Source organism: Polyodon spathula, chromosome 18 (assembly GCF_017654505.1).
Source record: "Polyodon spathula isolate WHYD16114869_AA chromosome 18, ASM1765450v1, whole genome shotgun sequence".
NCBI classification, from domain to species: Eukaryota; Metazoa; Chordata; class Actinopteri; order Acipenseriformes; family Polyodontidae; genus Polyodon; species Polyodon spathula.
In genome coordinates this window covers 8315671-8330498 of record NC_054551.1, presented here as the reverse complement: position 1 = coordinate 8330498, position 14828 = coordinate 8315671, and the positions used below count along the sequence as shown (strand labels likewise).

The window sequence follows — 14828 nt, the reverse complement described above, 5'->3', positions numbered from 1 at the left end:
ATGCCTAATTGTGAACTGAATGCTGTTTTGTTTATCATTCACAGTTACTGAGAAATAAAGAAGACAACAACCCCACACACGCCCCTGAATAACCTTGAAACCAGGATTTTGCACAGAAGCAGAGACTTTTATTTTTATCTTGAGGTACTTTATATGGATTAGAAGTGATTAGGAAGAAATGGACACACTGGAGCTTGAAGAGATTTAGAAGCACGATTAAAAGCTACATTTTCTCTTTAATCAATTAATCTGTATTTGTTGAGAAATTATCTGGGCTAAAGCCCTATCTGGAAGCTCTAAGCCTCCAGCACTGGTTACATCCAGAGTTGTTAATTTGCTTTCTTGATTTTGTGTGGGGCCTCAAATTCCAATGCAGCTGCACTAAATAAATATAATCTATTTAATTTTGGAATTATCTGGGGTAAATTTTAATTAGGATTACTTAGCCTTGGCACAGAATAGTCAATATCTGCAAGAATGTGACAAATACTAACGTTCAATGAAACCATTACAAAGGAGAATTAATTTTAAAAAATGCCCAAATAGTGAGAAGAATCACTTTGACTGAGTGCATCTACAAGGTCAGGACCTAAATTCCCCCACCACCTACTATCAATTAAAGAGGTTTCAAAGTCATCCGTTTTTATACTATTCTATAAAAATAACAGTAAACCTTGTGTCTTTTTATAGCTGTTCAAGCCTGTGACGTGGCATCGCACATTAAGATCACCTTCCTATTACAGCATAGTTTCTGACAATATCCTGAATAATGATAAAGATGAAAATTAATAGCTATTCACCTTGAAATTCATAAAATACATTTACCCATGAGGTAATTTAAGGTCAAACAGATGAAACACATGTTTCCCAAGGCAGTTCCCTTAAGAAACGTTTGTTTTAGGTAACTTAGTCCTATGCTTTCGAAGAAATTATTGTAAACATGGACTACTATGGAAGCCATAGCTCAACAGCAGAGAGGAATCAAGAGGACAAAGGCAGGCAGGCAGGCAGGCAGGCAGGCAGTAGAGTGTGTTACAGGGCGCTACTAAGACAGAAGCTGTGCTGGCCAGTGTAAGAAATGGACCAATTGGGAAGCTTAAGTACATTCTCAAAGGAGTGCCACACCTGATGCTTCAGAGCTCTGGAGGACAGCTGGCACACAGCTAATGTTGTTGCTGGCTCAAAACGCCATTCAGGCATGCACTGTAACTACTGACCCTGTCACGTACATACAGGCTTTCTGCGACCACAGGGAGAGCAAATCAAACAAACACAAAACAGCCTTACTCTTCTCTTTGTTTTGTTTTTTATCATTATCAATTATTTATAGGCTGCTGAGAGGCCACAAAACTTCACTCTAAATGGAATGGCCATCGCGAAGAGATAAGCAGCCTCATTACCCCTCAGCCAGGCAACATTAGAGCTATCAGTTAGCTGATATCCCAGCAATTGCTGCCTTTCCCCATATTGCTTTGCGATGGCTGCCCCGATACAGCTTTATTTAGGCTTCAGTTGTACATTTTCCCTTATCAGCACGGATTGCTCTCTTTCCCTCCCTCCCTTTTTTCTGAAAAAGCCAGAGGCTTACCGATGCTGAGCATCTCCTAATCCTCTCTCACATCATTATTCAATATGTTAGCTCTGTCTTCGGGTCCTCTCCTCCAGTCACAGGCAAGGCTGGATTATCCCTGGCAGCACCATTGCACTCTCCTGCAATCAACAGGTTCAGCATGGAATGAAAGATTTTTCTTTTCTTTCTTAGGGGTATCACGTTAAAGCTGGGGCTGTATCTACAGTGCATGTTTTACAAGAAGAATGTCTTTCTCAGATTAAATTAGCATGAATTGGGGTAATGAAGCAGATATGGCCTCACTGGAAATGAATGGTTAGGGTTCAATTTAGGTCATGCTCTTGATATATTTAGAGCCACAGTCACTAGAAGTGCATTACGCAGCACATGTCTTTGAAATAAGAAAATTTTAATCTTTTACTGTTCTAGTCACCTGCTGTTCTGTAAAACATTGAATATTACATCCCCATTTTTGCGAATAGTTTCGAGTTCATGGTGAGCAGTGCAAACATATGTTTAAATACATGAATAACATATGCTGCTATAGTGTGCCACTACTTGGTCTCATCTCACTCCAGGGACCAGGACTGATCAAGGACTCAGCAGCTTGATAACATTAGTTCCTTAGTTTCGTTGGTTGAAAAGATTACGGGTTTGACAAAAGTTGCCTGTTGGTTATAATGGTGAGGCGACAATTTGAATTGGGCATTTTAAATTGAATAGGATAAACGGGTACACATAATCAAAAATTGATCATAAATAAATAAATAAGCAATGGCTAATAATAAATATCTGTGTATGCAGCATATATGAGCCTTTAAAATAATACAAATGATACTTCAGTTTTATAACAATGGCTTTAGTTGTTTTAGGGCCTGTTTTGAAATAGCTCACTAAGGCCCAAATTTATAAAGGAGAAAAACCGACCATAAAAAGCCACATAATGTGCGTCTTCTGTACGGTCACACTCAGCGTCAAAATAACGACCTATTTTATAAGACTAATTAGGTGAAGCAAGCAATTCCACAATCAAAAAAATTTAATACCCCTCACCGAAATTAGCGGTGGAGAATTACACACCTCTCACAATAAATAGCAGGTTTGGGACAACCCTGCTTGTGCAGGCTACACGTTCCAAAAGAAAATGAATGGAACACAGAGACCTCAGCCTGGTACTAGCCATGGTGATGAGGATGCTCAGAAGCGAAAACTGAAATTTACCAATATGAAGTGGAGATTTTGGTACAAGCAGTCCTTGTAACACATGAAGATCTGTTATAAGCTCGAAATACATCCCCAGGACAAAGATATACAATATGGAATGTGTGGTGGCTTTTAATAAACAAATGTACCACTTAAGAGTTTGTAGTCTTGGTTGCTTATACATTACGACAGTCTTCTTTTTAACTACGACTTATATTTTCTTAAAGTCTTATGCAGTTACAACTCTCCTATTTCTTATGTTTGTCTGTATTTCTTACTCAATGTATGATTTTAAAGCATATCTGTATGGGCTATAATATAGCTACAGTATTCAGATGTACCTACAACCATCTGTACTGTATTTGCTCTAGCTACAAACAAACTGCTTCATCTGTCCCTCTGTCTTTTAAATTTTTTTTTTTACTGTTTTCTTTCAAACTCGAATTTAACAATACTGCCTGAACCAGTACTGTTAAATACCAGAATGCCATATTACAAAAAAATACATACTGTAGGCATTACTAAAATAATGGTGGCGGGTGAGCCCTCGTTGTATTACATGTATGAGACTTTTTCTTTAGTGCGCCTTGCAATATTGTTCCATCTTTTCTTAATCTTCTCCATCGTTCTTACAATAACTCGTACACTATTGAAGTAAAGGCTCTCGTTAGAACTTGGCTTTACACTGTGAGGAGACATTTTTAGTTGCTTCTAAGAACCTTTTTTTTTACATGGATTCTATATTCTCTATTTGCTGACTTTCTTTTTTGCCATGTAAGCTATGAAACATGTATTGAAAATTGAAGTTTGCAAAACAATATGGTATTATAAACCACAATTTACAAACTGACTTGATCAGAAGGGTTTAAAAAATTGTCTCTTTGCAATGTTATTAAATGTTTCTTTGTCCTTGAAAACAATGTCTCCTTCTTGCTGCAGACAAGTCTCCCACATCACCTTGCCTTGTATATAGCCTCATTTCCAAAATCCCCTCCCAGTTTTAGCGGTTTCATTCAGAAACTCCCCAGAATTGCATATGCATATACAGAATTACATATGCTAAAGTGCACAGAGACATTGCCCCCACAAATCATGTCTGTGTTTTATAAATCCCATCCAAGAATCCTTTTATAACTGTGGGCCTAAATGTTTACAAAAACAAGACCCTTGTAGACCAGTCCTTTCTGTTATTTTCACAGACCAAGCAACCTTTCTTTATTTGTCCTAACCTCATTGTTTGACAGAGACTGTTCTGGAGATAAATGAAAAAGGGCATAGCTGCCAACACCCATAATTCACAGCAGGAGCACATGTCCTCTCCCGTGATTGGTTCGTTTTAGGTTAACGTGAGTTATGGAGGGGTTAGCACACTTGCTGGAGCTGTAATTTGCTTCATGAGTATAGAACTATATATATATATATATCTATATATATAATATATATATATATATATATATATATATATATATAGTCTGAATACTGTAAAAGGTCATTCAAACCTGAATACTAGCTGATGGGATAAGCAAGGCCATAGAATCAATTTTCATATTGGGTTGCAGGCAAAAGATAAGAAAATAATCCTGTGACCACCTTTCATACATAGTGAACACCTATTCTATGTTCTCCAATGCTGTTATGCAACATTATGCATTCACAATAACTTGATATACCTTAAAGTCAGTGTTTTTTATCAGTTGTATTGTAATATGTATTGTAATATGTAACATGGTTGCATATAAGTTGCATGTTATACAAAAGTTCATATTAAAATGCTACCCACTTACATATATACATATTTGGCAATGTGTAAACCAAAAGCAATAGCAGTACAGTAGTAAAAGCTACCTGTTAGAAAAAAACAGAGCCAATGTCAATGACGGGGTGTTGAAACAGCAATGCTATAAATGAAATGGGTCTACACATGTATTAGCAGAAGGTCACATTGCAATGATATGGAACCACAGTAGCAAGATTATAAAAGCAATTGCCCTACAATAGGATTAGCTCTCCATAGAAAAACAAAGGTTGCATGACTACAGAATGGCAGAATAGACAAATTAAAAGACAGGACACTGGAAAGCACTGGGTAAACCCAGTTGGTTTGCTGTAAACAATTACACACACACAAACACACACACACACACACACACACACACACACACACACACACACACACACACACACACACACACACACACCAGAAAAAGAACATGCATGCAGAGGTGTTCAGCATTGAATTATACTTGTCATTCCATATGCCTAAAAAGGATGCTTGCACATTTTTTGAATGGAACCAAAACCTCTGAGTGAAAAATCTAATCACAAAGATGAATGCATTGCTCATCAGCTAAGAAAATCTCAAGCCAGACTACATTAAGAAAGAGATAAAGAAAACGTACAACAAAATCCATCATTGAAGGTTGTCACTTTTGATCTGGAGCAGGTTTTCACCACTCTCTGGAGTAATGTAAGCAGTATGTGGCATGAAGCAGAAGGATGTCGTGGATCCTCTAAAATTAGCACCTGTGTTTTTCACTACCTGCAAGCCTCTGATTAACTCTGATTTATCGATGGGTATCAGTTCCAGTTTATAAATTCCTAATATGACTTTTAAGCAAAATTCCTGGTGCTGTTCATAGTTTTTAAAGTAAAAAAATTCAAAATGTTATAAACCCTTTCATTTTGTTGAAGATAATATTGGTATGGTGTATGAGCTAATAAATGGCAAATAAACACAATTAATCAAAAACCTTTTTTTTTTTTTTGTCCTATAAAATTATGAACATGTCACTTACGCCCCTCTGGTTCCGAGCCCACTAAATGCGTAAAGCATAGGCAAAAATGATCACATCACGAGCACTGTGAATGGAAACCCCAGCATCAAGTATAACAAGGCAGTACAGTATAGAAATATTGAAACAGCAAAGTTACAGTACATTACTGCTATGATATACTCCATAATGAATTTTAACCTCTGTCAATCATGTTGTACTACAAGTGTAAACTTGTTAAGACAATTGCACTGTAATGGCATTAATTATCCCTTAGGAAAGCTTAGGAACAAGCTGCAATGATCGTAGCATTGTGGGTGCTCTACTTCCATTTAGTTCACCATATTTCTAATCCACTTTGCTGGCCAATGCAGAGAACAGACCTTTACAACTAAAGAGATTGCTTGACACATGAAACACCTGCCACATTTTTAAATTGGCCATTTGGGTCCTTCAATTTTAATGCAACACTAAATTGGCAGATTTAAACAGTTAAAAGCTCAAATGCGTAGAATATGGGATTCCACTATTCTCCAGTGTTTACCTATTCAGAAAAAAATGTAAAGTCCATAGGATACGATTATAATACCAGTGTATTACACTGTCAAAATAAAAACATGTTAACAATGCCTGATGTATTATCATTGAAGATAATTTGGTAAACATAGTCATTGGAATAGCTGGTATCATTTATTTATTTATTTATTTTTGTTACTTTGCATGAACGTTTCAGCTGAAAACAAAGTTCTGAGCCAATTCTTCAACCTGATTTAATTTGAATCTCTAATGTGAAGATTACCTTTCAGTAATATCATGCAATGTAGCTTTTAAACTGTATACCGAACATACACCCTTACATTTTACTCAATTTGAATAGGTTGAAAACTTGTGGAAGAAGATTACTAACACAGAGACGCTAAAAGTTAGAGCACTGCAACACTTGCCCTGTGGATACATGCAATGGGAACACATTACCAATTTGGTGGCAGCATCTGCTTTCCCTGGGGTAGGTTAGAAATCTTATTGAAGGCAATTTCTCCCATATCAACAAAAAGAAGAGCATGAAGAGCATGGCACTCTCATACACAATATGGGAGATGAATTACCCAATTAACTTGTTCACATGATAAATGGAGCAGAAAGCTTTCAGTGCAAATTCTTCTAGTTTGCATACATTGAAATGCTGTGTTGATACATCTGCAAACATTGCTGGCAGTACAGAAAACTGGAGCATGGCTAAACCTCTTGGGAAACAATTGACTGCATTTAAGAACAGAAAAGTAAATAATGGGCAATTTTCTTTTATGAATAATATTCTCATATGTTTTTGTGGGTTTTTTTATCCATCGGTTTTGAAAATTAGCATAGCTACTGTAGATGATACTTGCAATGGAACTTGAGTAAGAAAATTAAAGAATACAGCTTTTTATTATGAAGATAACTCGAAAGAGCTAGAAGCTATTTTTTTTTACAAATGTTTTACAAACAAAACCAAAAGAAAAAAAAAACTTTAGACTATATACAAGCCCTAGCATCAATTGTCTCAGCTGATTGCTTCTAGTTTGTTAACTTTATTGAGTGAGTTTTTCCATTTTGAAAAATTTAATGTGCTAAGAAATGTACTAATTAAGAATCTGTCAAGATGACACTACACCCTGTACCATTTTTATAGAACTGATATAAACCCCATTTCCACTCTACTAACACTAACTTAAAATGAGTCAGTCTCCCCTTGTGCACACAACAAAATAAATATGTAACTTTATTAGAAATGGTCACGACAGACATGAACATTATAAGCCCTTGAATGGTCTGAAGTTGCCACATAGTGTCTCCAGCCCACAGAAAGATGTACTGTATGGGGGCTGACATTCTATTGCAGTCACTTTTATACATCCACCTACACAGACATGATCATGTTGTACAGCTTTCATTTCTATAGCCTCTCCATCCCAAGGGGGCCCTTGATTTGAAGGGAATTGCTTTAGACACTGCAGAAAGACGATAGACAAAAGAGCTGCTGCATAAGCCAGGTTGCTAGCCTGGAGTGGATACAATTACCAATCTTGCTCCCACCTGCATGCAAGATATGTTTTTCCATGGTGTCTTAAAACTTTCCATTTCCATTATGCAAACATATTGTGTCTTTCCATTGCAACTGTAATTTGTGTCTATTGTGTATTATTGTCATTGATACACCTCTGTCAAACAATCATGCATGGAGATTTTGATATGAAGCAGCACTATAATAGTTTGAGATTGTTTTTTTTTTAAAACCATGCTGCATATTTAAGTTTGATTTACAAATCAGTCACATAAATATATGCTATGCAACTTTCCCTGGGTTTCTTTAATACTGTATAGTTTCACATTATGAAGCCAAACAACCAAGGCAGCTATATTATTGCTTCAGACCACATAAGAACAGTTTATTATTATTGTTGATGGATTACAAAGCATTACCTTGAACTGACAGCATGCTAGTTAAATGTCTCAGCCAGAGAGCGTGTTAACAGTGCCACAATATAAATCACCATAATAGCATCATACGTCATTAAATAAAGCACATTCACAGCAGAAAAAAAAAAAAAAAAAAAAAACTTTCTGAAGAATATTTCTGAAGACAAAACAACACCAATTATGTATGATCTAATCGACTAACACAACAGAGAAACTGCTTAGATGTACAGTAATCATCTGTTACACTGCAGAGCTATACAGGGAAAATGCAGCTTTCATACCTGGTGCTTGCTTGCAGGTAGACTCACCAGTGCCTATGGAAGAGAAATCAAACAATAGAACAGTGTAATTAAAAGCCATTTGACATGAGAGATGGACATGACAATGCACCATTATTCATGCATTACTCCAGCAGTATAAAAACCATGATAGCACAAATGATGTGACACGTTTTAAAGAAAAGAATGCAATTTATACCGAATGTGATAGGATCTTGAACTTAACATTTTGGTTTTAAAAGCAAACTAGATGTTTAATTGAATGACTTAAAAGTTGTTAATTATTATTATTATTATTATTATTATTATTATTATTATTATTATTATTATTATTATTATTATTATTATTATAAAGACAGAGAACAGATATTTAGACAGACAAAGAAATAGTCACAGTACAAAGGTGTCACTGGAAACCCTACTGGAGTGCCCAGGATGTCTTCTGGTGACTCACGCCAGCTTGTAATATTAACAGAGCCTGTAACAATCATATACACCCACTAGATTCCTGCAATCCCTCTTCCTGTCTGATGTGGTATAACATGACTACAGTTGCTTGTATACATCTTTCAGGATATAAGAAGTTCAAACATGCAAGATGTTAATTGGTGTCAACATGGCCAAAGACAATGACTTGATCACAGTCGGCTAGAAAAGTAACATAAGTCACAGTAAGAAAGGCTTTTTATAATGTTTACAGTTATTCTCAAATTCTCTGTGTTCTTCATGCAATTACTCAAATATTGTTCTTTCACTAAGTTCATGGGCTGCTCTTCAGTTATATCTGTGTGCTATAGATATACCATAGGCTAGCTCAAAGTGTTTTTTGCTGACAATACACTGCTGTTCACTAGATGGGGCTAGCACTTACTAATACTAATTGACTCTGATCCTTGCAGGTGAGACATTGACTAAAGCCCCTTTCACAATGGCATGATCTAACCAGGTCAGAACCTACCCAGGCAGGACCCGGTGTCATGTGGGTTGCGTACGTGATTTCACACTGCTTCTGATAAAGCAGTGTTGACCTCGGTAAAAGAGTAAAAAATGCACATCTCAAATGCCCGGAAGAAGCTTATTACAGATGCTTCCATCCAAGCTTCTCTGGATTGAACTGTCTGTCCAAATGTTGATTTGAGCAAATGTTTCTTCATCTCTGCTGCAATCTGGCTCATGCTGTGTCTCAAGCAACACAATTTAACAGCAATAAACAGAATAAACAGAAACGTTCCTTGCTGAAGTGAAACCTTCACGCAGGCGTGGTTGTTTGTTATTGTGTTGGCTCACAAACAGCCATCAAGCATTTCATCTCACACAACCCGGGTCAAAGCGTATCAATCCTCATCCTGAGGTGGGTCACTGGGACTCGGGTTGACCTGGGTCTGAACAGGTATGTGGTTTCACGGACCCAGGTAGGAGTGCCAGTGTGAAAGGGGCTTAAGAGGGACTGTATGATTAACTACAGAATACTCAACGCATACAGTGAAACTTTATTGGTATGTATATTTTCTACAGGTTTTTCTATCAACAAACACAACAACAAGCAATACAGCCATAGTAACCAACCGGGCTCTGTATTAACTGACCCTTTCAGAAGCATTTCTTTGCACTAACCCCTCCCCAAAGTGGATTTCATCAATTTGTTCTCAAGATTTCACTTGCTTTCCGTTGCTTATGAGGTGACTCTTGAACAAGGTCCTTCGGCAGAACAAGTTCACACAAGGTTTACTGCATTGTTAAAACCACACAATACCCAGCATGTGTATTATTTATATTATATATATATATATATAGATATATATATTATATATAATATATATATATATATAATATATATATGTATATATATAATGTATTTATTGGAAGAAAGAAAGAGCAGAGACTGCTGACCAGCGGCCTGTCATATATTTAGTCATGGAATTGATTAGGTAAATCCCACATGGGAAGTGTAATAAAAAACTAAGGAAACTGGAAGAAATGCAACAGCAGATGCATGCATTTTTGGTCAACATATAATTTCTAGCTCTTTTTTAAAACGCTACTGCACTAAATGTTAGATAATGTGTAAATTGTGGTGTATGGCTGTCAAGTAGTTGAGCTAGCTGGATAATTAAGGCAAGAAGTGCAAACTATAATACTCAAGGGCTATAACACCTTTTAAGAGCTCCTGTTCTAACTGTGAGTGGCTGTGAAGTCTGTACAGGCCCCCTGTTTATTTCAGATTAGTAGCACATATGTTAGACTAAATGAATAATGTTATCATACCATAATGGGCGTCAAAGAATTGTTGTTAAAGTATTTATTCATGTCAGTGCTTAAAAAGATGCTACTTTGTTGTATTAAAATAAAGGTTATGGGCTATATCGTTGCAATTAAGCTACATTCACAAATTATAATAAGTCTTATAATCTTGTCTATTCGGGAATTTGAACATTGAGTTGGAATGATGCAGTTTTGCCTCTTTGGGGCACAATTGAAAAAGTTCTCCCAGTCTAATGACATCACACAGGGGTTAAATTTGTTCTACAAACACATCTTTCTCCAAGGCAGATGTCCTGGGATATTGTTTTATAAAACTGGCCCCTCTTGTTTAGTTTGTAAAACTGTCTTGGATGCAGAACTGCCTGAGAGGCAACAATTTTACAATATTTCCAAGATATGTGCGAAGCACACTACTGTCACTGTCCTGTGGGTAAAGAGAAAGTGTTTCAAACTCTGCTAATCTAGTATGATATCAATAAAAAAATAAACTTTCCAGACAGGAGCAGCTAATAATCAGAATTACTACTGAATACCATGATTAATCCAAAACTCAGACCCAACTCTTTTCACAATGACTAAGAGTTACAAAAAGACTATTTGCACTAGTTACATGACATTTTAACTTTGGTTTTATAATTGATACAGCATGTTTTCAGACTTTGGCAGGCCTGTTCGTTGTACATTTCATTATATTCATGAAGGTTGTTACCGTAAGCCCATGCTGAAAATACAAGCGTTCCTTTGTTTTAATTCACTGAGCTACGACAAATCTTGCAGATGATACTGATACCATCCTGCTGTAACAGGAATGCCTGTTTAGTTCAAAGAGTTGCAGGGAGGTTAAAATTAGATTCAGTGAATGTAAGCTGAGCACAAGGGGCACTGAAACTTTATTATGTGTTTCATCGTTTGATCAATCCACAGCCATGCTGCTTATTTAAACATGCTGTCACAGACGGAGAAGGAATCAGACCTGAAAATCTCCCTACGAACCAAAAAGGGCGCTGTGTAAGGTTAGTAGTATGCTTTCCCATTTTGGAGGAAGAGCATATCTGCAAGTGCACAGAATACCCCCATTGTGATCAGCTGTGGGGATTGGATAGACCATGGGAGGAGTTTGGTAGTACAAAGGGAACGCAGCTACATGAGTACAGCCCCTCATGCTGAATGACTAAAGAAGCCGCAGCTCTGTTTGTTTGTTTTTTGTTTTGTTTGTAGGAGCCGGGGACCTGTAGCCAGCAAGCCAGCACTTTACACCCAAGCACCAGCCTCACAGCACTGAACAGCACCGAACAGTACAGTAAGCACCACAGGAGAGCCAGAGCACTTTTCGGTGGACAGATGTGGATTACTGTGAATTATTATTTGAGAAGTGACATTCAGCCATATACCCCCCAATACCATTGTGGTCCTTTTGTTTTTTGTTTATTAAATATGGACTGGTTTTGAACTGGGATACCTGGTCTGGACATTGTTTTATTTACTCACCACTCACAACATTACCACACATGCCATTTGCTTTCCTCTTTCTATCGAATAAGATTATAGTATCCCCTCTAGAGTATCCATTAGCAATTAGAAAACAGAGAAACATAGTTTAATTAAAAAAAGCAAAACAACAACTTTCTTAAAAAATTAGACAATTCATTTGGCTGTGGTTTATATTGGCTTCATTATTTTCCCATAAGTGGTTTCATATGATTCAATTAAAATCGAATACTGCAGATCAATCATAATACTTTGGAAGAAATGGATTCAATGTCAGCTGGGTCACTGGCTTGTGCATTTGATATACATTGCTATACTGTGCCAAGTAAAAAAAATGCTTGTGGTTGTGCGGATAATATTGATGGAATTCAGATGAGTAGTTCAATGTGTTCATAATAATGCTCAAGCCCTCGTCAATTCATCTTACGTGACAATGCAGTGGTTCTGGACTAATGGTCAGGAATAGCCCAAGGGCAGCTGTAATTGTATGAGCCATTGGTTGAACGATAACATAACAGAAACATTTTTAGACTGTGACTTTGTGGCAAAGTGGTTTGTAGTGTGCAGGTGTAGAGATGATGCAGTGCTCAATAATAACAAACACAACACAGTTCATGGTGAAAAACATATCTTTATTGTGCTGCAAATAATACTAACTGGCCCTACACAACGATGTGTACAGCACAGCGTGAAAGGATGGCTTTGGTGGTGACGTCAGAACAGAAAGGAACACACAGACAGGCAGTACTGGCGGGTGCAATGGCGCTCAATGTTTTATTAAACAAATGAAAAATAAAAGATTTATACAAAACAAAAGACACAAAACAAAAGGGCACATTGGCCAAACAAAACAAAGAAACAAACACTTATACTAACAAATACTGGCTGCACAATAGTAGTTGTTTTAGTTTTTACCTTTTTATTTCTCCTCTCCTTAACTCCCATTCATTACTCTCTGAACACTCTCTTCCTGTTGCAGCCAAAGCTGCAGGTTTTTATAGTGGTGACCAAGGGATTAACTAGCTATGAATTATCTTGTTAACCCCCTGGTCACATTCTGCACGGGTTCACTATGGATGTGTGACTGTCAGCTAATCATATTATGTAGCTGATCAGTCACGCATTCCCACGAGGTAATTTTCAAAAACATTAACAAATAATGGCGGCGGCTTTTCTTCCGTGCTGCAAACAACAATACAATAAATCATAATACAATAATAATAATAATAATAATAATAACAACAAATAGCACACATATATACTGTATGCCCCCGGGGGCAGGGGACTTTGCAAATACGCCCCCCCCCCCCCCCCCCCTTTGTGTGTAGCATACATAGCCTCAACGGCCACCTCCCCCCTTTGTCCCAAAGTCTCGGTTGTAGGAACTGGCCCAGGAACAGTGAAAGCAATGGGCCTAAGGTGGTGGTCATGGTGAGAGGCCCTCTTCCCACCCCAACAGATGTAACGGCCAAGCTGACCTCACACAGGCCGGCTCTTCTGGCCAAGGCAATCGCAGCAACCAAACGGTTTGGTTTCTTCGTAGCTGGCACCTCCATCTTCGTGGGCTCTGGCCACAGTATCTCTGATAGTGAAAGTGCTGCTGAGGAAGGTGGTCTCCTGCCTGTCACCCCTCTTTGTGGCCGGTAGCTCTCCTTTATAGGGCTCTGGCTACAGTATTTCCTGCTGCAATGCAGGGCTGGCAGCAAGCCCAGGCGAAGTGGAGCTCACACCGACCCCAGGCGAAGCGGAGCTCACACGGACCCAAGGCGAAGCGGAGCTCACACGGACCCAAGGCGAAGTGGCACAGCAGGCACCCCTGGGTGGTGACACGCAGGCATCCCTGGGCGGTGAAGCCAGGAGGGGAGCCCCTGGCCCAGGCGGCAGCAGCGGACCCTCGGGAGGCGACGGCAGCAATGGACCTTCTGGAGGTGAACTCGGGAGGGGAACCGCTGGCAATAAAAGCGACAGCGGGAGCTCCACTTCTCCCTCGTACTCTAACTGGTGGCTCCCCAGGCAATATGGAGAAGCAGGCAACCCCAGGCGATGTGGAGCAGCCTTGGCAACCGCAGGCAATGTGGAGCAGCAGGCACGAAACAAAAAGGCGCGTTGGCCAAACAAAACAAACAAACAAACTAACAAATATTGTGTTGGCGGTTCCAGCACAATAGCAGTTGTTTTAGTTTTTACCTTTTATATCTCCTCTCCTTAACTCCCATTCATTACTCTCTGAACACTCTCTTCCTGTTGCAGCCAAAGCTGCAGGTTTTTATAGTGGTGACCAAGGGATTAACTAGCTATGAATTATCTTGTTAACCCCCTGGTCACATTCTGCACGGGTTCACTATGGATGTGTGACTGTCAGCTAATCATATTATGTAGCTGATCAGTCACGCATTCCCACGAGGTAATTTTCAAAAACATTAACAAATAATGGCGGCGGCTTTTCTTCCGTGCTGCAAACAACAATACAATAAATCATAATACAATAATAATAATAACAACACACACACACACACACACACACTTAATACTAACACGCACTTTATACACATGATACACATATACGATCACAATTCCCAAGTGAGTGCTCCTAGTGCAAGTGGTGAAATATACAATAATGTTGAAACAATAGTGTGGTCTGCGGTTGGTGCTGGCTTTTTGGCGACAGCTCCCGGATTTGTTTGCAGTCTACAAAAGACAAACGGCACAGTTATTGAGACATTCAAAACAACACAAAACGCTCACGGTTAAATCACAGTTCTCCTTTACAGTTCCTTTCGTAACCATAACAAAAAG

The 14828-nt window shown here is 38.3% G+C and overlaps 1 protein-coding gene across 15 annotated transcripts in view; it reads right to left on the bottom strand.

The window, feature by feature from the left end:
• The window catches only part of LOC121330646 (RNA binding protein fox-1 homolog 1-like), an 879666-nt gene that overhangs the window by 739195 nt on the left and 125643 nt on the right, over positions 1-14828 (bottom strand). For all 15 annotated transcript variants that reach the window (XR_005951881.1, XM_041277313.1, XM_041277305.1 and 12 more), the window contains exon 2: positions 8286-8318. Coding sequence is in view for 14 of the 15 variants with exons in the window: in XM_041277313.1 (XP_041133247.1) it covers positions 8286-8318 (33 nt within the window). In the remaining variant the exon portion in view is untranslated. The remainder of the gene's footprint in view (positions 1-8285; positions 8319-14828) is intronic.